Below are 24916 nucleotides of genomic sequence, written 5' to 3'. Positions count from 1 at the left end.
CCTCTGCATTACTCAGCCCCTGCTGCAGACCATCAGAGGAGAGTTTACATTCCAGGGATGCCAGTGACTTGTGCTGGCCTCGCCTTCCCTCCCCACCCACTCCTCACCTTTTGCGCAAACCATGAGAGTTTCGGCACAGCGCTGGTGAGTTGCGTACTTTTGTGTGTGTGGAAGAAGAAAGACTCGGTTGGTGCTCGAAAGAAACGCCGTAAATCCAAGCTTCTGCCGGCACCAATCGCACCTGACGCTCGGCCTCTGGAGGACGCAGGCGCGGAGAGGGAGGTATCAGCTGACCGGGCCTCGCGCTCCCGCTCGTGGCTTCCGCGCGCCGCCGTTTCGCGACCGAGCCCCAACGGAAAGTGGCTTCAAACTCCTGGCAGTGCCAAGCAGCAGCAGACGCCGTCGCCGCCCGCGGGTTGGGGGAGGGGAGGAAGCTGCCCACAACCCTCGCTGCCATTTTTAAATCGCCGCCCGTTGGCGTCGCCGTCTCCTCGGGTCGGGAGTGAAGGGTGGAAAGCCAGCAGCAGTAGCAGTGGCCTGGAGTTGGACTAGTGCCCTCTCCCTTGTCAGAGCCGATTTGTTCCGACCCCTCCCCTCCCAGCTGCCGACGCTCACATTGAACCCCAGGATCATCAGCAGCAAATTGAATCTTTTCACTTGGTGGGATTGTGCTTTTGAGACATCGCCAAAAATGATGCCGGTGAGTGACTGTCTGCTTCAGCCCTGAGACGTGAATTAACACGATTTAAGGAGAAGATGAGTCTCCTTTTTTTTCAGCCGCCAAATAATCTCTCACTTATGAAAGGAAGAAATTAAAGGGATTTATACTGTTCGGGTGTTGGGGGGGGGGGGGCGGGGGACGATGGTTGACGCTAAAGCAATAACTAAAATACCGCAGTGAGCTGCCTTCTACCAGATTATTGCACGTTATTCAATTAGCGTTGAAATGCTGTTTTTATATTTTAATCTTCACGTCGACGAAAATATTTTAATAAACCGAAAGGAACCCTCCGTTAGGTTTGCTTTTGTTAAATGGCCTGCATGAGTTTTGATGTTTACACCTACTTCCATGTCCAAAGATGTTCCTTGTCCACCATAATTACTGTGATATGATAAAGACTTCGATGCGCGAATCAAAAGAAATAAGAATTATTATAGAAAATACTGTCAGGTTATTGTACTGTATTATAAACAGACTTCGGGCGGGGGGGAAGACAGAACTTCTCGATCATTGTAGGGAAGTTAAATGATGTTCACTCTGGAGTCGAGTAAAATTTGATGACATGTCAACAAATAAAGCTATTGTGTATATATACCTTTTTCTGCTATATTTAGGGCGCCCTTTATCCTGTCAAATATTGTACCAAAGATTTCTGTTCTTGATGGAAACTGCTATATCAAGAACTTGTTACACAACAGTATTGTATTTTCACTCCCTTTAGCTTGATGTGGCCATATCCTGCATTTTAAAATTTGAAAATTAGAGCAAGCCTTTTGTGTAAGTTTGCAATAAGCCATTTTTTACCCAATATTAATTTATTTTTAATTACACTTTTTGAATCACTGGGATGATTATTCTTCAGGTATCTTTAGGAATGATGTACTTCTAAAGCTGATAACTTTATGTTTATGGTTGCCTATTGGATAGGGTTTTAACTTATGGGGCAAAATGTTTTCAGTGGAGCCCTTCCCTTTGCAACCTAATCTACAATCATTTAAATTTGTCTCAATTCCTCTTTATCTCTACCCCTTTATCCACTAAGATTTTGCTTTTCCTCTTTAACAGAAAATATAGTCTGAATAGACGCATGAAATTCTTCTGAACATGCACCCTTTATGCTTCATTCATTATCCTTTCTATATTTACGTTTGGCTGAGAGAACAAATGATTTGTTGAAACTGTTCTGCACTGATAGACCTATTGATGGGATGGAATAGACTTTATTACTGAGATTTGAGTTTCAGTATTAATCTGCATGATGCTGCCTCTCAAATTTGACATATATATATAAGGGTTTTCCAACAATCTGTGGATTTTCTTAAATTTGGTGAGTGATGGGGATAGATGAAGAATAATGAGATCGGGCACAGGGCTAGTTGATCTACCAGATTTGTAGGGTTACCAATCAAGGGGCCAGTGGAGGATGCAAAATCATAACTGATTTCCCTTTTTTCCACTGGTCCCCTTGAGAAGCATCAGAGGAACTTTTTAAAGGAGAGCCTTGCAGATTTGGTTGGCAGCCAGTGAAAGAATGCTGAAGTTCAAGCAGGGACCAAATGTCCTTTGCAGCCCTGCACGCAATCTGCAGAATAGACTGCATCTGCTTGGTGACAAATGAGTTCAAAAGATTTTCTTCCACAGTGGCCTGAAATGCTCAGTTGACACTCCTGAGTTATGGGCGTTACACATTGGCAAAACAATTATTACAACTCCGCCTCTGGTGAGATATATTTCATTTGGCTGCAGGTTGTATTAAAGTTGTTGTTTTTATTGTAAATTTGTAACTTGGGTTTAAATTGCAGTTTAACCTATTATTGGCAAGAAAATCTACTGTTAAACTGTAAAAAGACACTTAAAAAAACATTGATTTAAATGTGCAAAGTTGTAAATACACAAGGCAAAACCCATTTATGAGACTTCTTAATTGTTCAGAAGGTTTATGACATACAGAACAATGCTACTAGAGAGTTGAAAATTGATTTTTAGATGATCAGGATGCATACACATTACTTTTTGGATTCTCAACTTGATGAAGTATGAATTTCAGAAGTTGAGTAATTAATAAATTTTCACCTATTCTCTTAAATGTTCTGATTTAAATGCTGTTGAGAAACATGTGCTGGCTCTTGGGTTGTATTAATATTGACTCCTTGAACTACATATCACGAAAAATGTTTGATGTTGGTTGACATTTTTTGTTGTAATATTATGTTGAAAAGCTATAAAAACTAAGAACATTGGCCTTCAGATTTATTATACGTCATTGCACTTTACAAATATTAACTAGAATGCTTTGTGTATTCAGAACATATCTAGTAAACATAGAGAATGTTTGACTCTTGAGTACATGATTTTTAAAGTGCCTTATGGTTGGCACCACAAGAGACAAATCCTATCCTGTGACTATTCTTGTTTCTGTATGTAAACTTGTCATTTAGAAAAAGTCTTCTAAATATAAATGCTTGTTAGATTTTTATTTTTGAACTCCAATTTTTTTAAGGAGTTTTCTTCTGCTGCTGCTGTGACTCCTTGCTTGGTTCCACAGTTGCTGCATTTCATCTGGTATTTTACTTGTTCCTTTCAGCCTGTTATTTAATTGATCAATAGGGAAGTATTGATGAAGAGCTAGTTTGCATAAAGTTCTAGTTTGCATAAAGTTATCACCTTGATATTTGTCTGAAATTGACCTTCACTGTAGAATAGTGTATGAATTTGTGTTGACTACTCACACTGATGCAAACCTTTCTCTTTACTGACCAAAAATGATGCTAATCAAGCTAAGAATTTTCACACTGTTGTACTTCAATCAGAGTAAACTCAGTCCAAAATGTAAAAATCCATACTTGATGCTGAACTGTAACCACAGTGTGCAAGTTACACTTTTGAAGAGTGCTACATTCATTCTGTAGACACAACTGAAGTACTTTGCAAAAGCTGCAAATTGTGGTTCTTAATTGCGTAGTCAGAGTCAAAATGAAATCAAAGGAAGCCATTTGGCTCATTGAGTCCATGTTGGCTCTTCCTGGAGCAATCCAGTCAGCCCCATTTCTCCACTTTATCCTTGTAAGTTTCAGGTTGTCACCCCTTGCTGAATTTTTAAAACAAGTTCATCCTTGCGTAGTCCCCACATCTCTTGTCCAAAATCTTGAATCTTTATCCCTTTGTCCTTGTGCTATAGCTAAGGGGAACAACTTCTCTTTGTCTACCATAACATAGCATATGTCTGACACAGAAACAGGCCATTCTGCCAAACCAGTCCATAGATGATCTGAACCAGTCATATCTTGTGCCTCTCTATCAAATCTCCCCTCAATCTTCTTTGCTCCAAAGAGAACAATCCCAGCTTCTCTAAGCCGTTCAGATAAATTTCCTCTGCACCCTCTGAAAGACTCTTGCACCATTAAAAGTATAATGCCCGGAACTGGATGCAATCTAGTCGTGACCTAACCAGAGCTGTATTTTAGTCCAGCATAACGTCACTTGTAGTGTAATTTTAATGTTTTGAAAAATATTTTTGGTTTTGCGTAAGGATTTTTAATTGGGGAGTCTTGTTGCCCACTATACCTCTGAGAAGATAAATAACATCTTTAATATACAAAACAATCTAAGATCCTTTATGGGACGAAGTGGGGGAAACTGGATGGAAGCAATGGTTGATGAATCATGAAGCAGGGTTAGAAGAGAAAAGCTGAGTGCAAGCTTTGTAAATCCAAGCATTTTTAAAGATAGATAACTGGAGGAGTTTAATTGGGAAGTTGTGTATATTAGGGCTCGGGTGTCTGAAAAAGTTGGTGGAAGTAAGACAGGACAAAGCTGAAGGAGGTTAAGGTGAGGTCATGAAGGAATTCAAGGTCAGGGAACCAATTTGTCAGGTAAGAACAGAGATGATGGGTTTACAAGATTTGGTGGTTATTGACATTTGAACATGTGCTGCTTGAAGCTCACTGCTTGTAAATTGACATTGCAGTGTAGAATTTTCTAACAATTTTTCCATACATGTGATTATGTTTAAATTAAAGTAAATTTACAAATAATAAGTAGCATGTTCAAACAAGATGAACTGAGCAATTTTTTATGCTCTGCGACATTGCTCGATAGTTATTATCTTGTCACACGGCTCTCTAGAAAGCCTCTTTTTTTTTGGTGTGAGATATTTTTAATTACCAGTTCTAACTACCTGCTGCTGGGCAAGTGAAGGATCAGGAAGCAAACCCCTCTTCCTGTGCTGAGCAGCATCAAAAAGAGCAAACGCATGAGGAACTTGTTCTAACAAAGCTGTAGGAAGCAGCCTTTGGCTGAAAATTGAAATGTAGCGCATCACTTTTATAGCTTACTGTTGGAATGGAGTTCATTGCAGAACGTATCTGTTAAATAAGTTTTCTGTATATTAACAACAAGTCTTTGTTAACTACTTGTAACTATATCTATATATACAGTAAAGGATACAGGCATAAATCTATTGCCAACTCCACACTGATTTTAAATCATATGCTGCCTTGCATCACAGTATGGGCAGCCCTGCATTAACCCTGTGTATCCCAGACCCTCCTACCACACTTCTAAGTCCTTATTCCATGGATATAATTACTTGCATTTACTTCAAGCCTTACTTTGTTGTAAGTCTTATGCTTTTACCTCATTGTTACCACCTTGATGCAATTCTAAAATTGTTGTGATTATAGTATTAACATGAACAAGATTCTCAGTATGCAGTCTGCCCTCGAAGTACTTGAAATTAAAGGTTCAGCCAATTTGAAGGCTTTGTAATCCTTCCACATCTCATTTGCTGCTCTGTCAGGAGAGGGGTAGGTTCATTTGCTTATGGTTTTTGTTGTTGGCGTGGAAATTGGCCTGACATTTGGGTATAACTCACCAACCTGCAATGGAGGAAATCTGTCTCCGGAGAGGATGAAGACTGGATGTGGTTCAGACAGTCCAGCTAGCTCGAATGCCTTGTCTAAAGTAAGATAATCTCTAACTTGCAGATCTGCAGACTTTTTGCCGATGCCTGGGTTTTGGGTGAGTCCCAGTGGAATTGGATCTGAGAAATTGTGATCCATGTTGAAGATTTTAAAAGTGTGAGTATTGTTGTAAGAACTTAGGCTTCCAAGATAATGTCACTGATCATTGCAGAAATGATGAATTCCCTGTGCTTGCTGGTTTTGTGAGCTGCCATTCTGTGAAGCCATGTGCATCAAGAATGAAGAATTTTCAATGACTGCTTGGGTTGGCTGTTTGCCGACATATCAGTGAAGCTATATTGTGAGTAGCAAAGCGTCTAACTGAACCATAGATTTGCTGTTCAGGCAGTTGTGAGTTTCGGAGAGTTAGTTATTTACTTGTTTTCTTCCGTTCAACTTGGAGTCAGGGAATCCAATTAACAACAGATTTTATTTGAATGATGTTTCTGACTGAATTAGTAAAAGGGCTGTTCAGAACTGGCTGCACCCTGGAAGTGAAAAGGATCTGGATTACCCTTGCAGGTCATGAACGCTGAAGCTGGAGTTGCAAGAGAAATTGTGCGCAGTCATCTACAATAAAATTTTTGCTCTTAGTTTACAGGATCTTCTCTCTGGAGCTTGTTCTGGTGAATTTTCTCAGCCTCTATCGTTTCAGTTGGTAGCTTCTTTCAGCTCAGAACCCATTGAGGATGGCCTTTTTCATGAGGGTTTTTGATCTGCTGTTACCATCATTTTGGGGTGATATTGGTTGCAGAACTTGGAGTCTTCTGTATGTTAACAGCAAGCCTTCGTTCACTACTTGCACCTGTATACAAGTATACTGTAAAGGCTGAAGACTTAACGTGCTTCTGGTGAACACCACACTGACATTGAGTTATGCGCAGCTTCACACTCCACCGCCCTATCTCCGTAACCCCACACATTTCCCATGGTTAACCCATCTTGGGATACTAAAGGGCAATTTATCATGGCCAATTTGGACTGTGGGAGGAAACCCACACAGACAGTTGAGTGTGACTGATAAGCTGCTTTGTCAGAGAGTTGGTGCAAACTCAATGGGCCAAATGGCCTCTTCTGCACTTTATGTCAGTAGTAGTTATTAAATTTGCCATTTGAAATGAATGCAGGTGTATTCTTGTCCATAAAAATTGTTTTGAGACCCATTAGATTGTAGTAACTCTCTGCCATGCCAGAGTTAGTAAATGCAAATCATCTCAATTAGTTCAAATTGAGAAAGTACCATGCTTGGTGGGTGATTGTCAAGGAGTTCATAGTTTCCAGCATGCTGCATATTATACAGTGTTATTAAGACCTCTACCAATGATATAATAATCAATTTGTTAGGTCATTGATTTCTACTTATATGCATTATTGTCGATTTTTGCATAAAACATATGTCTAGCATAATATTGTAACTTAACGCAGTCAACCATTAGAATCTGTCTAAGCCTGGCATTGTCTTGCTTGAGTTATATTGTGCTGTCAAAAACTTAATTGAAGTGGTTTACAATTTGCGTGTCAAATCATGATGAATGTCCTTTCTCAAAATGGATGCTTTGTGTTTTCTTTTCCCCCGACAATAGGGCAAAAATAAAATAACTTTAAATGCTTTCTCCTCATGCTGGGCTGTTATCTGCATTTCTTGTAAAATAGCTAATTTAACTAATTTCTAGCTATTGAGAGACTTTTCAACAGGACTCTCAACACTCCGGGGCAATGGTCTAATTCATCCAGTCTCCAAAATAGCCTGTAAAAAATCAAAGATGGGATCAAAAAAAATTATAACATAGAAATATTGATCCTGAAAATATAAGTTCCCATCTCTCCCTCCTTTGTAGTCCAAACAGAGCTGGGCAATTAAAAATGCAAATATCAGTGAAAGTGGGAAAGTAATGTAGATTTGTGATTGGGGGAGCAGCAAGCACGGGAGAGACAGAAGCTGTGAGGAGCTGCACCTCCATTCTCAGGTTCTGTCTCTCATCTGCAGGTCCAGCTCCTCCAGAGACAGAATCAAAGATTGGAGGAGTAGCCAGAACAGGAGGAAATGAACCTGCAATTGGAGGTTGAGGAGTATGGCTGCACTGTCACCAATTGCATTGATTAGCTGGACAAACTCTGGGAGACTCAAGAAAAGAAGCAGGAAAATAAGAGGGGAAGAGGGAGCCAGAAACCAAGAATACAAGCTGGGAGCAGGGCATTCGGCAGTTAGAACATAGAACAGGACAGCACTGGAACAGAACCTTCGGCCCACAATGTTGTGCCAAATGTAATGGAAAATTAAACTAATCTCTTCTGCCTGCCCTTGGTCCATAATCCCTCTATTTCATACTTATCCATATGCTTATGTTAAAAACCCGTTAAACACCCCTATCCTATCTGCCTGCACCACCACCCCTGGCAGCATGTTCCAGACACCTACCGCTGTGTTTTAAAAAAAAACTTGCCCCTCACATCTCCTTTGAACTTTTCCCCTCCCACCTGCAGTACATGCTCCCTAGTATTATACATTTTAACTCTTGGAAAGGGAGCAGGACGGTCATTGAGGGGGTGAGTCAGGGAATGGGAGAGGCTGTAAGTTGAAGGGTTGACAGGGGGTCATTTAGGGAATAGAAGAGGCTGTGAACAAGAAAATTGGTGACAGGAAGAGTCTGCAGTGACCAGGAGGTTCAGAGAGCAAGATATTTTTTAATTTAAAAGTCATTTCATTTAGCAATATAAAGTATTTCAACATAGAATATAATATTTTAACGTTTGCTGAAAAGTCCTACAGAAACTAACTACAGCCTTTACAGGTTTTCATGGGAGAATGTGATTTGCTTTAAATTCTTTCACTTGAAGTAGAACTTTTCAGGAACACACTACAAATTTAAGTTTGGCCTTGCTGTACTAACTAAAGATAACATTACAGTGCTGGAGAGAAAGGATGTCCCAGAACAGTCAGAATCTATTTGGCTAAAACTAGGTGCAATATATCCTTTAGGCCACTAACTAGTGGGAACGATGTAGAAGACAAATTTGCAAGGAGATAACAAAGGTGCAAGAATTATAGAGAAGTCATAATGGAATGCTTAAGTTATCTGAATAAAGACTGGGGTAGTAGTGGTGTAAAGGGCAAAGACGGATAAGAGTGTTATGTATTCAGGAAGCTCTTTTTTTCAGTCCAACGATAAAGACCTGGTTTGTTGGGAATGAGGTGGAGCAATTAGGTCAAGTATCAATAGAACAACATCTGGGGGCAAGGATCAAAGGTTAGGCTGACGATGGAAAAGGACAACAAGCAGTCCAGTGTCAGAATTAACTGGGGGAAAAGTCAGCGTTAGTAGGGTGAGAATGGATTTGGTTCACATCAGTTAAGGTTGGCAGGCAAAATAGTATCTGAACAATGGATTGTCTTTGGAGGAGAGAGAATGAGTTCAGGCACAGACAATGTATATTCCCATAAAGTCAAGGCAAACAAATTCGGAGCTCCCTACAAGACACACGAGAGTTAAGATGAAAAAGCAAAGAGGATATGAAAAGAGACTAAACACAAATTGGGTGACTGCTTTGTGAAACATTTTCACTCAGTCCTCAAGCATGACCCCAACCTTCCTGTTGCTTGCCATTTCAACTCAACATTTTTCTCTCATGCCCACATGCCCTTCCTTGGCCTGCTGCAACATTCCAGTGAAGCCCAACACAAACTGGAGCAGCAGCACCTCATCTTCTGATACCATGTTACAGCCCATGTAACTCATCTTAAGTTCAACAAATTTAGACTGTGCAGATGAGGCAGAGAACCTGAGATTGGAGGAGTAGTTCCTCACAGCTTCTGTCTCTCCCATGCTTGCTGCTCCATCTTGAGCCCTTTCTTTAATCCAAAAAATGTTTTATCCTAGCACTTAGAGGAAACTCACATGGACGCTGGGATAATGTGCAAACTTCACACAGTTACCCAAGGCTGGAATTGAACCTGGGTCCTTAGGCTGTGAGACAGCAGTTCTAACCATTGTGCCACCATGCTGTTCTATCTCTGTCACTTAGCTTCTACTTTGCTCCACCCCCTTTTGGACTGGAGAATTGCAAGGCCTGCTAACCTTGTTCAAAAAATGTGTGGTTGAACCAAACAAGTACAGGCCAAAGAGTTTAACTTTGGACATGCTTCTGGCAATTATAATTTTGGATTAAATTAATAGTCACTTGGAAAATGCTGATTAATTGAGGAAAACCAGGTCAGATTTTTTTAAGGGCAAATCATATTTAACTAGCTTGCTTGAGTTATTTTGGGGGTAACAGGGTGATGTGGACAATGTTATTGATGTGGTATACCTGGACTTCCAAAAGGCATTTGATAAGGTGCCGCACAACAGATTTATGAGCAAAGTTAAAGCTCGTGGAATGAAAAGGACAATGCAATAATGTGAATATGAAATGGCTGGAAACAGTAGTGGTTAATGGAAGTTTTTCAGACTAGAGGAAGGCTTATAGTGGAGTTTCCTGGGGTAAGTTTTGGCACCTTGATTTACAGGGTACCATTTCAAAATTTGTTGATACAAAACTTGGAAGGATTGTGAACTGTGAGGATAGTGTAGAATTTCAAATGGGTATTGACAAGTTGGTGGAAGGGACAAACAGGTGACAGATAAAGTTCAGTGCAACGAAATGTGAAGTGACTCATTTTGATAGGAAGGACATGGAGAGGCCATATAAAGTAAATAGTACAATTCTAAAGTAGGTGCTGGAGGCATCCAAAAGCAAAGGGACCTGGGTGTGTATATATAAAACTTATTGAAAGGGATAGGACAGATTGAGAGAGTGATGATGAAAGTTAGGCTTTAGTAATAGGGATAATCTGTCTTAACAGCACTGTGACTGTACCCATATACCACATGGCCTGCAGCAGTTCAAGAAGACAGCCCACCATGACATCCTAAAGGACAATTAAAGGTGAGCAATAAATGCTGGCCTAGCCAGCGATGTTTCACTGGGTGTTGGCAATGAAAAATAATATGAGAGTACAAAAGCAAGGGAATTATGGTCACTTAGAACATTTGTTTGGTCTAAACTGGTTTATTGCATCCAGTTCTGGGTGCCATACTTTAGGAAAAGTCTGAAGGCATTTGAGGGAGTGCAGAAAAGATTTACGAGAATGGTCCCAGGGATGAGGAACATCAGTTACAAAGATTGGAGAAGTTGGAACTATTTTCCTTGGAGAAGAGAAGTTTGAGAAGAGATTTTAGAGAAGTATTCAAAATCATGAAGGTATGAACAGAATAGATTCGGAGACACTGTTCCCATTTGTGGAAGGATCAAGAACCAGAGGGGACACATTTAAGATAATTGGCAAAAGAAGCAATGACAAAATGAAGAAAAATCTTTTTACCCAACGAATGGTTCATATCTTGTATGCAGTGCCTGAAAATGTGATGGAGGCAGGTTCAGTCAAGGCATTCAAGAGGAAGCCCTGACAAAGGGTCGTCCAAACTCAAAACATTGGCTCTATTCTCTCTCCACGGATGCAGTCAGCGTGTCTGAGATTTTCAGTTTTTGATTCAAGAGGGAATTGGATTGATATCAGAAGAGGAAGAATACGCAGGCTTTGGCGAAAAGTTGGAATATGTAAATTGCAGAAAGGAATGCTGGTACAGACGTGATGGGCCAAAAGACCTCCATCTATGCTATAACAATTGTGATCAGCTTTTTCTCAAACCTGAACAGAAAATATTTTGATCCTAGCTTTATAGGACGTTCTTACTTAGTCTGAAGTGGCATTTATTGCAATCAGTATAGTATAGGAAACATTTTGGATGCTTTGGTGCACATCCAATTCTTGGTAGCTTTTTAAAACAATTTTGCAGAATGACAATTTAAGATTGAAGGTTTGCTTTCTTCACAATTTGAACAATTCATCACTTGGAGGCAGTAACATACTGTTGGCGAAACTCTGGGCATTTGAGTGAATTGTCTCTTGTTAATTATATTGCTGTGTTTTGGTTATTGCACGATTGATGTGCTTCAACATAACATGGCTCTGCCAAGGGTTAAACTTTCATGTGTAAATGCTGGCATTGAGGAATGTACAGCTGTCTCCATACACATGATGTGAAATTTAGCAATACAGTTCAAGATTTTCAGCATAGAGTGAGAGCTAGAAGCGAATTGATCTTCCAGTGGCCCATTATGTATTTTTGAAGTAAGGAAAACAAAGTATAACTGCTTAAGCATTCATAGTAAGCAGTTCATTTTGCTAATTGTGCGTAGTTCAGGTAACTATATGCATTATGTACACAGTTATAACATTGTCTTATTGCAGTAATGCAGAATATTTTAATCTTGCATATTGTATGCATAGATCTTTTCATGAATATTAAAATATGGATCTCTTCTAACACAAAATTATTTTATATACTGTGGCTGAATTTATTTCATTAGAATATTCCAAATATATGCAGCATCTTGTACTTGTGTAATACAAAGAATATTATTTTGACATTTTATAGATGTTGTTTTGAAGAACGCCATTAAAAATGCTTTGAAAATATTTCTAGTATAATTTGGCAAGGAGACCGATTTGCTATTGTGCCTTCATGCATTAAATCATATTTTGTGTCAAAGCATAACAAACTCTGTTTTAATGAAATATATAAAGCCATATAAAAAGCCGTATAACCCTTGTGAATTTGAGCGCTGGGTGCTATACTTTGCAACATGGAAATTATGAAGTGCGGATGTTAAATGCTTAATAAATTTTGACTATCAAAGATTTGCTTCCATTGTTGTCCTACCTGTTTGTTGCATATAAAGAAAAGAATCATTTGAGGGAGCACACGATTCCAGTGTCTGGTATAGTTTTTAAGCTTAGAGAAATTTTAGTGTTTAATAAGTTTACACAATTAGTTAATCTCCATGAATCCCAGGCTAATTGTGCCGTAGTTCAATATTCTTGTGACACCCTCAGTGGTAATTTTTTGATTAAAATGAATTGTTCTAGTTTTGTTGAGTTCAATATGACTATACTCATTTATTGAACATTTATGTTCCATTAGGTTTTACCGGATTCATAGCTGTAATTTTTAAGCAGACTATTGCTGAGTTAAAGGGAATGAAGTTATTTTCTATCTTCACATGAAGGAAAATTCTTAACTTATACTTGGATGCTCATATGTATGTTTTCATCAGTAGTCAGTGACTGAGCAAGTTGTCTTGCCTGCTGGTCCCCTCTGCTAATGTCATTAATCCAAGGGCAGGGAGGAGAATTATTTTCAAACAGGTGAGCTATTGCAAGGAGGAATAACTCCAGTAACTCTGAATTACATTTTAATTAATTTATTAATAAGTTGGGTAATCTTCTTTTGCCATGATAAATGCTGCTTCCCGATTTGGCATTGTCTATCTCAGACACAAGATCGAGGGTTTTCAGGACCTGCCTGTACTAGTATTAGTTGTTCGAAATTTGATAGCTGGATTACCTGCCCCTTTTCTGTTCTTGCCAAGGACGAAGACATAAAATACAGTTGAATAATACAAAGATACTGACAAAATCATGAGGCTGACATTGGTTTTAATATACACATAAGTAACAGTTCAACAGGAGCTTGAGAAACAACACTTCTTTAGAGCAAGCACTTTACAGCCTTTTGGACTCTGTGTTTGAGTTCAACAATTCTAGATCCTAACTCCAGGCCCTTGTTTATTGAACAACAATTTATTGTTGGTGACTGTGTTTCTCATGATCAACTCCATGTTTATTTTTCTATTAACAGCTCTTTTTTTGTCTTGTCATTTAATCTTTCCTACCTTCCACCCTATGACAGACTCTCCCATTTTGTTTTTTTTTCACCCCACTATCTTGCTTAAAAACTATTACAACGCTTGGGTCTCCCACTTCGTTAACCCTTTCTGTCTCTCCACAGATACTGTCAGACTTGATGAGTATTTTCAGCATTCAAGTTTTTTTTAATTATATTTCCAACATCCACATTACCTTGTTCTAGTAATGGTGTACTTCAAGATCCTTGACTTTAATATTGAGGAGCGAGGCTACCAGAGGGGAGGAGGTTGAAAGCTATATTGAGCAAACTCTTTTGTACACTTGCATCGCTGTTGCAAATAATATTGAGGGGGGAGTGGTGGAAAATAAAAACAATGGCTTCTGTCTTCCTATTAATTAGTTGGAAATTTCTACTTCTCTAATACTGGATGTCAGATGTGCAGGGTAACAAATTTCTTGTACAGTACGTAAAACAATATTGTAGACTGAGGAGAACATCAAAATCCTAAATTGTTCGCAGTAACATATGTAACCAGCTTGCCTAATTGGTTTTATAAAAAAAGCTCAACTTTCCCCAACCATGCTATACTTAGTATATTTCTTTCAATTGAGATCTTCACGTTGAACGCCTACATCTGCTCATCAAAATTGCAAACTTTTTTCAGCTTTATTTTTGTTCACAGCTCTTATTTTATGGGTTTGAAGTGATGGTTCTACATAGCTGTACAACAAGAGTGTTATAAATAAACTTCAGTATTGTTTAAATGTTCATTGCACTTTGCTTCAAGAAGTGACAATACTATATGCTGTACTTTGCCTTAATTGTGAATTGTAGTTGTGTCTCAAAAGAGCAGGCATTTCAAAAGTGTTGAGAGGTTGATATTTCAAAGTTATATAAACTTGTGAAATAATTTATCTTGTGTAATTTTTGCAGTATTTGTGAGTAGGATGAATTCATGTGAAATCTCGTCTTTTTTGTAATTTTTTTGTAATGAAACTGGAACGTACAGCTTTATGAACTTGTATTTCATTTTGGTTTCTGGTACAAAAAGAGTCACACGTTAACCTTTAGACCAGAGCTGCAATGTGAAGAGGTGAATTGCTTTCAAAAACCTACCATATGCAAAGCCTATCTGATTTTGTTTAATAGTGGTCTATTTGGTGCACGCAATTTGTGAACCAGGTTCTTGGTCTTTCCAAATGTAATCATTGCATTAAGGCAATATGTGTGCCTTTTATTATGCACAATTCATTTATTATATAAATACTACTATGAAAAATATGTGCCAGTGAGCAAATCAAAAAGCACATTTGACTGAAATTATGCCCTTGGATAGGGTGGGGTTGAAATAGGAGATGATAGGATTGAGCTGTGAATATCGGTGTATACCAAATTTGTAATAATGCTCTACAAAGATATGAGTGTCTCTGTATCTCTGTTCACATTAAATGCTGCAGCAAGATGCTATGTACTTCAATGTGTTTTTTGTTTATGGGTGTGTCTGAAAGTCTACAGCTGAATAGGAGATTCATATTTCCTTCTATTGTGCACTCGAATCTGCTCGTCTGGGTGTTCAGTATTGATTTACACATGTTATTTCCACTAGTTATAGGAATAGTCCCCACCTTCCCACGAGAGCAATTCCTGAGAGTAAACACGTTCATATATACAGAAGTACACCTAGCACTGTTATATTATGGTATTCTTAAAAATGGGCTTCATTTTACACCATCTGACCAGGACTGTTACTGACTTCGGAGCAGATGTTTAACAATGGCTACAAAAAGTGGGAAATTTCCATTTCTCAGCATTGATCCCTCATATTAATAAGAATGGAAGTTTCATTGATTACAGTTTTCAAGGCTGGTGCCCACTCACCTGATGAAGGAGCAGTGCTCCGAAAGCTCGTGCTACCAAAGAAACCTATTGGACTTGAACCTGATATTGTGAGACTTAGTGAGAAGCAAGTATTGAGGGATGGTTTTGAGCCCGCACTCACCGAACTAACTTTTGTACCTCACCGACATGACTGACGCCAGCAGGGTTTACAACAGCTTCACCCAGATGTGAACTTGTTGAAGGATTCCCACTGGGGCTCAAAGATGAGTATAGCCTCTAGGGGCAAAGGACATGACCAGGCAGTGCCCTTGTAATGCCCTGGCACTGCTTCCTAGTCAAGATGTGGAGATGCCAGCGTTAGACTGGGGTAAACACAGTAAGAAGTCTCTCAACACCAGGTTAAAGTCCAACAGGTTTAATTGGTAGCAGATGCCACTAGCTTTCGGGGCTTTGCCCCTTCGTCAGGTGAGTGGGGAGTTCTGATCACAAACAGAGCATATAGAGGCACACACTCAGTTTACAGAATACTGATTAGCTAATCAAGTCTTAAAGGTGCAGAAAATGTGAGTGGAGATAGCATTAAGCATAGGTTAAGGAGATGTGTATTGTCTCCAGACAGCTCAGTAAGTGAGATGTTGCAAGCTCAGACAAGTCATGGGATTTACACATTGTGACAAGAACCCAAGATCCCGGTTAAGGCCATCCTCATGTGTGCAGAACTTGGCTATTAGTTTCTGCTCAGCGACTCTGCACTGTTGTACGTCATGAAGGCCGCCTTGGAGAACGTTTATCCAAAGGTCAGAGGCTGAACACCTGTGACTGCTGAAGTGTTCGCCAACAGGAAGAGAACAGTCTTGCCTGGTGATTCTCGAGTGGTGTTCGTTCATCCGTTGGGGAGACCATGCAGATGCTATGACAACGGATGAATGAACATCGTTCGACAATCACCAGGCAAGACTGTTCTCTTCGTGTTGGCGAACACTTCAGCAGTCACGGGCATTTGGCCTCTGATCTTTGGGTAAACATTCTCCAAGGCAGCTTTCATGACATACGACAGCACAGAGTCGCTGAGCAGCAACTGATAGCCAAGTTCCACACACATGAGGACGGCCTCAACTGGGATCTTGGGTTCATATCACACTATTTGTAACCCCCATGACTTGCCTGGGCTTGCAAAATCTCACTTACTGTCCTGTCTGGAGACAATACACATCACTTTAACCTATGCTTAATGCTACCTCCATTCATTGTCTGCATCTTTAATACTTGAGTAGGTGTACAGACTCGCATTCTAACCGGTTTTCTGTAAACTGAGTGTGTGCCTTTTATATGCCCTGTTTGTGATCAGACTCCCCACTCACCTGATGAAGGGGCAAAGCCCCAAAAGCTAGTGGCGTTTGCTACCAATTAAACCTGTTGGACTTTAACCTGGTGTTGTGAGACATCTTACTGCTTCCTAGCACAGATTGACTTGTGCTGGGGGGGCAGGCCCTATTTGGAACCTCGTGTAGGGGCTCACTTACTGGTGGTGGGGGGAGCAGACACGAGTGAGGGACTAGGCCAGGTTGTTGGTGCTAGAAACTTGAAGCTCTCAACCATTTGTACTTCACCCTCGTTGACTGTAGACAGAGGCATGTTCTCCAGCACACATCCTGAAGTCAATGACTATCTCTTCGTCCTGTTGACATTGAGGGAGAGATTATTGTCATCACACCAGTTAGGAATCATAGAATCAGAGAACCCTACAGTGCAGAAAGAGGCCTTTTGACCCATTGAGTCTGCGCCGAACACAATCCCACTCAGGCCCTACCCCCATATCCTTACATATTATACCCACTAATCCCTCTAAACTACACAACCCTGGACACTAAGGGGCAATTTCTTAGCATGGCCAATCAACCTAACCCATACATCTTTGGACTGTGGGAGGAAACCCATGCAGACACGAGAATGTGCAAACTCCACACAGACAGTGACCTGAGCCGGGAATTGAACCCAGGACCCTGGAGCTGTGAAGCAGCTGTGCTGCCGTGCCGCCCAGTTCACCAGATTATTACTCTTGTCACAACAAGGAGACCAAAAGGCTATTGACTAATCCATATTTTAGTGGACGATTTGTGCTCAACTCCAAAACTAAACTTGAGAAAACATTACCGGGTGTACATGCTACATTGTACTTTTATGTAGACATTCAATTCTCCCAGAATCAGTCCAAATGATTCTTGGCTCTGAAGGGTTTACTTCCGATCTTTTCATTTCCCAGCCTGAAAACATTTAAGTCTAGAATTATGTCTCATAGTGCGTGTGTTCCTGGAGACTTCTCCCCCTACTTAACTAGGCAAATCTTCCAGCCTTGTTTTAATCTTTCACAAATTTGGTCTTTCCAATCTTACTACAAGTTTTTGCATTTATTCTGGCGCTGTGAGATAGAGGCTATTGGCCTCGAGCTTTTTTCTCGCTGACTCACTCAGCCACACTCTGGCAGCCTTACTGTCGGTGATATTCAGTGACATTGTGAGGAAGCTTGAAACTCTATCACAGTGACTTCCTCTGTGTCATTTCTGTCTCAAAGCCTTTTTCCATGGCTGCTGAATAATATGAGCCTTGTATTCAGATAGAGATATTAATTTCCTTGCAAACCCAACTCTCTCTCTCATCTTGGAACTAAATGGGCTGTTTGAAGCACAATTGTTTACAAGCTGACATTCTCAACATTTTTCTGGAACTCTGGCAACTCAAGTCTATCCATTGATAGTCTACAATTGCCTTCAAGTGTAAACACCTTGCACCATCTTCCTCGTGAAACAATCTGGACCTGTTTAATCTCTAACAATCAAACCACCCAGAAATGCAGTCAGACTATCTTTGGGACAGGTCACATGACCTTCATTATTCCTTCAGAGACAGTCCAAAACTATTTAATCTTATCAACCTCATAAATTTGGTCAAACAAATTTTATAATTAAAACTTTTGTTGGAGTTATTTTTGACGAATTTATTTCATGAGCAATTTGTTTCTGTTCCCTATAATTAACTATATTTTATAATTGGCTGTAGCACTTCAGAACATCTCTGCCTGTTGAGGAAAATAAATGTTAAAGCACTTTGCAAAGAAGGTGTGTCATTCACAAAATCAGAAAATGCTGACCTCACTTTGCTTGTGCTCCTGATCATCCGTTCTTACTCTATCCTTCATAAGTTTGAGATGACGCACAACTCTGGTAATTGTAACATAACCCAACCAAGTCCTGCTCATCCTTCACTCCTGTGCTTGCTGACCTACATTTGGCTGTCACTTCAGTAATGCCACTTCATGAAATTCTCACTTGTGTTTTCAAATTCTTCCAGGCCTTGAACCTGTCTCTCTATAACCAACTCTTTTGCCTTCCAGTACAAACTCTGGAAAGGTTGGCCAAGGTGTCTCTGTCTCTGCCTCTGTGTGTGTGTGTGTGTGTGTGTGTGTGTGTGTGTGTGTGTGTGTGTGTGTGTCTCTCTCTCTCTTTCTCTGTGTGTGTGTGTGTCTCTCTCTCTCTCTTTCTCTGTGTGTGTCTCTCTCTCTCTCTTTCTCTGTGTGTGTGTGTCTCTCTCTCTCTCTTTCTCTGTGTGTGTGTGTGTCTCTCTCTCCCCTTCTCTGTGTGTGTGTGTGTCTCTCTCTCTCTTTCTCTGTGTGTGTGCGTGCGCGTGCCCCTCTCTGTGCGCGTGCCTCTCTGTGTGTGTGTGCGCGTGTGCCTCTCTCTCTCTCTCTCTCTCTCTCTCTGTGTGCATGCCCCTCTTTCTCTGTGTGTGCATGCGTGTCTCTCTCTCTCTCTCTCTCTCTCTCTCCCCCCCCATCTGTGTGTGCCCCTCTCTCTGCCTCAGTGTGTGTGTGTGTGCGCGCCTCTCTCTCTGTGCCCCTGTGTGTGTGTGTCTCTCTCTCTCTCTCTGCCTCTGTGTGTGTGTGTGTGTGTCTCTCTCTTTCTCTTTCTCTGTGTGTGTGTGTGTCTCTCTCTCTCTCTCTCTCTCTCTCTCTCTCTCTCTCTGTGTCTGTGTGTGTGTGTGTGTCTCTCTCTCTGTGTGCGCGCGCGCGTGCCTCTCTCTCTCTGTGCGCGTGCCTCTGTGTGTGTGTGTGCGTGTGTGCCTCTCTCTCTCTGTGTGTGCGCGTGCCCCTCTCTCTCTGTGTGTGCGTGCGTGTCTCTCTCCCTCTCCTCCCCATCTGTGTGTGCCCCTCTCTCTGCCTCAGTGTGTGTGTGTGTGTGTGTGTGTGTGCACGCCTCTCTCTCTGTGCCCCTGTGTGTGTGTGTGTGTGTGTGTGTCTCTCTCTCTCTGCCTCTGTGTGTGTGTGTGTGTGTCTCTCTCTCCCTCTCTTTGTGTGTGTGTGTGTGTGTGTGTGTGTGTGTCTCTCTCTCTCTCTCTCTCTCTCTCTCTGTGTGTGTCTCTCTCTGTGTGCGCGCGCGTGCCTCTCTCTCTCTGTGCGCGTGCCTCTCTGTGTGTGTGTGTGCGTGTGTGCCTCTCTCTCTCTCTGTGTGTGCATGCGTGTCTCTCTCTCTCTCTCTCTCTCTCTCTCTCCATCTGTGTGTGCCCCTCTCTCTGCCTCAGTGTGTGTGTGTGTGTGCGCGCCTCTCTCTCTGTGCCCCTGTGTGTGTGTGTGTCTCTCTCTCTCTGCCTCTGTGTGTGTGTGTGTGTGTGTGCGCGCGCGCCTCGCTCTCGCTCTCTGTGTTTGCCTCCCTGTGTGCGCGCGTCTCCCCGGCTCTTTGTGTGTGCATCTCCTCCGCTTGACGCATTTATTTGTCTGGCTCAAAGGACAGTCTCTTTCCTAATGTTCAAAAATAAATAGCTATTACTGAAACATGGCTAAGGACAGGACTGGCAGCTCAATGTTCCAGGGTACAGATGTTATAGGATAGGTAGAAAAACTAGTAAGAGAGGAAGGGGAATTGCACTTAAGGAAAATATCATGGCAATGAGAGGATATATCTGAAAGTTCACTCACTAAGTCTATATGGGTAGAACTGAGAAATACAAAGAACAAAGAAAATTACAGCACAGGAACAGGCCCTTCAGCCCTCCAAGCCTGCACTGACCATGCTGCCTGACTTAACTAAAACCCCTACCCTTCTGGGGACCATATCCCTCTATTCCCATCCTATTCATGTACTTGTCAAGTCGCCCCTTAAATTTAAGTCACTGCCGTATCCGCTTCCACTACCTCCCCCAGCGAGGTATACGAAGGGGAAGAAAAAACAAATAAATCTTTTGGACTTTAACCTGGTTATGTGAGACATATTACTGTGCCATCCCTGTCCAATGCTGGCATCTCCACATCATATATGAATGCAAGTTGTTATTGTTTACATTTGACAAGCATAACATTCTGTATGATATTTAACAATGCAGGCTAAATTAGCTTCTAAAATGCTGCATTGTAATGAGTTTCATTTTGCTGTGAAATTGAGGCTGCATACTGAGACATGTTTAGCGTCTAATTATGTAATTGTATGCTATGGATTTGGAACAGTGTTATAAATATTCTGCGTCTGAAGTGTATTTTGCAAGATTGCATACTATCAGCTCAATAATTATCCATCTAGAATTTTTATCACATTGAGGAGATTGTTTTCTCCTAAATGTACTTAAGATTAGAGTGTACTCAGTATGCCCTTGCTGTCAGTAGAAAATGCTGTTCTGTTTTATTTGGTCCATCTTATCAGTGCTAAAGTCGTAAGTATGCCTGCTAATTCTCACATCACAAGGATTCAATGACGTCTGCTAATGCAGTGAAGCTGATTACCGTTTGAGCCCAGTGCAGAGACATACCAGTAGGTTGTCTTCCCTTCGATATCCATCCCAGTTCACTGGAACTTTTTTTTTCTGTTCTTTGTTTTTCCTTTCCATTTTAATTTTTCTTTTTAAATGTGATCATTAATGCAAAGCACATGACGGATTTTGTGGCAATGGTGCTGCAAAGCTTAATTAAGTCAAGAGAGGATTCTTGGCTGTGTAAAAAAGTTGGACAAAAACATATAACGAATAAAAAGAATTTCAACCATGGGAAGGTAAAGTGTAAGTAATATGGCATGCTTTGCACTAATGTAACTTGTGCAGAAAGTTTATTACAGGATATGAATGCTTAGTTTGACCTTGCTTTCAAAGCACCTGCAAACATCAAGTTAATGTTTTTATGTCACCAGATAAACATGAACTGTTTTTTGTGTACTTTGGCAACGCAGAATTTTGAACAGTGTGTGGCCCTTTTGTTGTTTCAGTGTTCTGATGAATCCAGCATTTTGTGTAGTCTTGAAGCGTGCAGTGCATTCTAATAGAGTTGGTAGATTATAGTTTAGTTTTAACTCAATTAGTATGCAGCCTTAAAAGTTGTTGTATAACGTGCAGCAATTCTGTGCCTTCATGGAAAACAATTGAAATGATTTATATGTCTCTGGGAAGACACTAAATAACAGGAGTGGTATTTGTTTCTGGTAACACCTCTGCAAATATTATGTTTTTACCATTCACAAATGAATATTGATCATCTCTTGTTCCCTTTCATTTGAGTTACAAAAGACATTGGGGTCAACTTGCCACCAGGCATAAAATGGGTACTTGCGTTTGGCTGTCGATTTTAGTCCGATTTTCATTTTAATTTCCATTGAATACAAGTTAGCCTCCTTTTTGTTTTGTATTATAAACTCACCAACCACTAAATCTTTTTAATAGAATAAATAGGTGAAAATTATTTAAAATGAGAAGACAGGACAGAATGATAAAATTAATTCAAATTGAGATTTTTACTTTTAGATTCAACAGACACTTTTGTGATTTTTTTTTTTGAGAACCACTGCTCTAATCCAATATAACATCTGTGGTTTCGTTATTCAACAAGTAATGTAATTTAATTGTGTATGATGAGAACAAAAGGCATGAGTCAGTGCTATGATTAACAATCTGTATACTGTATGAAAGAACAATCTATACTCTTTTTTTCATCGTTGTGCAGAGGTGCTAGGAAATTTGGTAGACTTTGAATCTGGTTCAGACATTTATTCTCAGGACACACTTTAAGTTGGAATTGAATGTTTGCTGATATATTACTGAGATAGTTGTGCATTTGCAAAATATTGCTAGGGAGAAATGCATTCCTACTGCATTAAAATGCTAAATGCTGTTGCTGGGCATTTTTTTAAACAAGAAATACATCTTTACTTTTATTTGGGACGAAACTATAAAAGTAGAGTACAAGCTGTTCAGAGGTGATGGTATGGTAGGCTAGGTCCATAGTCCAATTTTGACCTTTAAAAATTGGTTTAAGCGTGTACTGATTTCATTTTTTCTGTACTTTCAATTCACATACGCTACTTACTGGGCCATTTTAACTCTATAAATTTGAATGCTCTTGCAAATAGGGAAAAGATTATGCGATAAATCTAATGTCTGAAATATCGTTATTTTTGCAGATGATACTGACTGTGTACTTGAGTAACAATGAACAGGGTTTAACAGAAGTCCCCATAACCCCAGAAACAACATGTCGAGATGTTATTGAATTCTGCAAAGAACCTGGTGAAATTGGTTGCCACTTGGCTGAAGTGTGGCGTGGAAATGGTAGGTGTTACAGTCATTTTCCATTATCAGATATATATCATTGTATAATAATGTTTTGTCTGTGCAGACCAAAAAGGCATCACTGTGTGCTCACCACCATTCTTTGATTAATGGGAACAAGGGACAAACAAACAAAAGTCAGTAACCAAAACGTTAATCATCATCATGTGCTTCCTCAGCCTAGACAAGTCCCAAATTGTGGCAGCTTTTTTCAATTAGACATGTAACCTGATCAATAAAAATAATATTAACCATCACCTGCAAGGCACCCTCCAAACCACTTGCTATCCTTCTAACAACAGTTTGGTGTAACTGTACCACATGGACTGCAGCAGTTCAAAAAGACAAGTCGTCATCACCTTCTCGGGAGTATTTTGGGATGGGCAATGAATGCTCAATAATAAATAACGCAGCATTGATATTCCATCTATGACTTTTTGTTTACTATTGTATCATACTTATGAAGTCTACTAAAAATAATTAGGCATGTTGTTACCTTTTCTCTAGTATGTTTAAATCTATATGCTTAAATCTAGTAACTTAAACAGTGGGTGGGAATTCAATAGTGTTTGCAACGAACAAAGAAAATAACTGAAATGTGGTCTAAAAACAATTATATCAAACCACTTTTAACATGATGAAAATTACAATGAGTGTTTGACTAATCTTTCAAAAAATAAAACAGCATCTTGGATTTGGGGAAGAATAAAGACAAGTTATTTTCTTAGGTAGTCAGATGACAAAATGGTCTGAGCCGTCCTTGTATATGGACTTGGATGGCTGGAAAGGGACTTTCCCATATTTTACCCACCATATACATGTGGGGAGATAAGTTTGTGGGTGACACGAAGATTGGCAAGGTGGTTAACAATGAAGGAGGTGGTCTTGAGTTGCAGGTAGATATCGATGGGTTGGTCAAATGGGCAGATCTGTGGGAGATGGAATTTAACCTTGAAATGTGCGAGATGATGCACTTTGGAAAGAGTTTGACAGGGAATACTCAGTGAATGGTAGAACACTACTAAGCTCAGAGAAACAGAGGTACTTGTCTACAGCTCCCTCAAGGTGACACAACAGGTTAATAGGATAGTTAGGAAGGCATAAGGGACACTTGCCTTTATCAGTTGTGGTATAGATTATAAGAGCAGAGAGGCCATGTTGGAACTGTACAAAACTTTAGGCCACAGCTGGAGTGCTATGTGCAGTTCTGGCTGCCCAACTATAGGAAGGATGTGATCGCACTGGAGCGGATACAGAGGACACCAGGATGTTACTGGAGATCGAGTATTTGAGCTATGAACAGAAGCTAGCTAGGCTGGGGTTGTTTTCTTAGACCAGAGAAGGCATGAGGGGGATCTGACTTGAGATGTGTAAGATTGAGGGATATAGACTTGTTGGATCGGAAGCATCTGTTTCCCTTTGTTGAAGGGTTAATAATGAGGGGATATAATGTGAGGGGCAGGAGGTTCAGAGGGGTTTTGAGGAAAGGTGTTTTTCACCTAGAAGGTGGTGGGAGTGAGGATAATAGAGGCAGTATATCTTAGAACCTTTCAAAAGTATGTGGATGAGTTTGAAGTATCCTAACATTCAAGACTATGGGATTAGTGTAGTTTTACTGGTGCAGACTCGCTGGGCCAAAGGGCCTCTTCTATATTGTAGGATTCTATGACATACGTGGTGTTATATATTTTCAATGATCAAACTTGTCTGTATGGAAATAATGCACACTGCAAGGTAATATGTTTGAATGAAATTCCCCATTCATATAACAGGTCTCCAGTTTTCTCCTCAGATCATCTGAAGGTGGTAGTTCATATGGGAATATGATCCCGTGATCTCAGCAGTCCTCCGGTACTTGCCTAAGTGATACCTCTTTCTTTGGGAGTAGGGTTTTATAGATAAGCCCTTCATCATCTTGCATATTGCTGAGAAACATTCATTTTTTGGCAGAGGCCTCTGTGAATTGCAGTTAGTAACCTGATCGTTAGTTGATTTATTCTTTATCTCGTATTCAGGGATGATGAAAGCAATTCATTGCTCCAGTTGATTTGACCATGGATTGAAAC

The 24916-nt window shown here is 40.3% G+C and overlaps 1 protein-coding gene across 2 annotated transcripts in view; it reads left to right on the top strand.

Annotated features, from left to right (window-relative positions):
* Positions 1–296: 296 nt before the first annotated feature.
* The window catches only part of ppp1r13bb (protein phosphatase 1, regulatory subunit 13Bb), a 96535-nt gene continuing 71915 nt past the window's right edge, over positions 297–24916 (top strand). The window contains exons 1-2 of one of the 2 annotated variants that reach the window (XM_080202591.1): positions 297–700; positions 22703–22850. In XM_080202591.1, the coding sequence (XP_080058717.1) occupies positions 692–700; positions 22703–22850 (157 nt within the window). In that variant the 5' untranslated portion in view covers positions 297–691. Of the gene's footprint in view, positions 701–21091; positions 21305–22702; positions 22851–24916 lie in introns of those variants that run through there. The other variant, XM_080202590.1, reaches the window with a different exon arrangement.

This window comes from Carcharhinus amblyrhynchos, chromosome 14 (assembly GCF_965287045.1).
Source record: "Carcharhinus amblyrhynchos chromosome 14, sCarAmb.v2.hapA, whole genome shotgun sequence".
In the NCBI taxonomy this organism is placed as follows: domain Eukaryota; kingdom Metazoa; phylum Chordata; class Chondrichthyes; order Carcharhiniformes; family Carcharhinidae; genus Carcharhinus; species Carcharhinus amblyrhynchos.
Note: the sequence above shows the minus strand (reverse complement) of the source record. Positions and strands in the feature narration are given on the sequence as shown.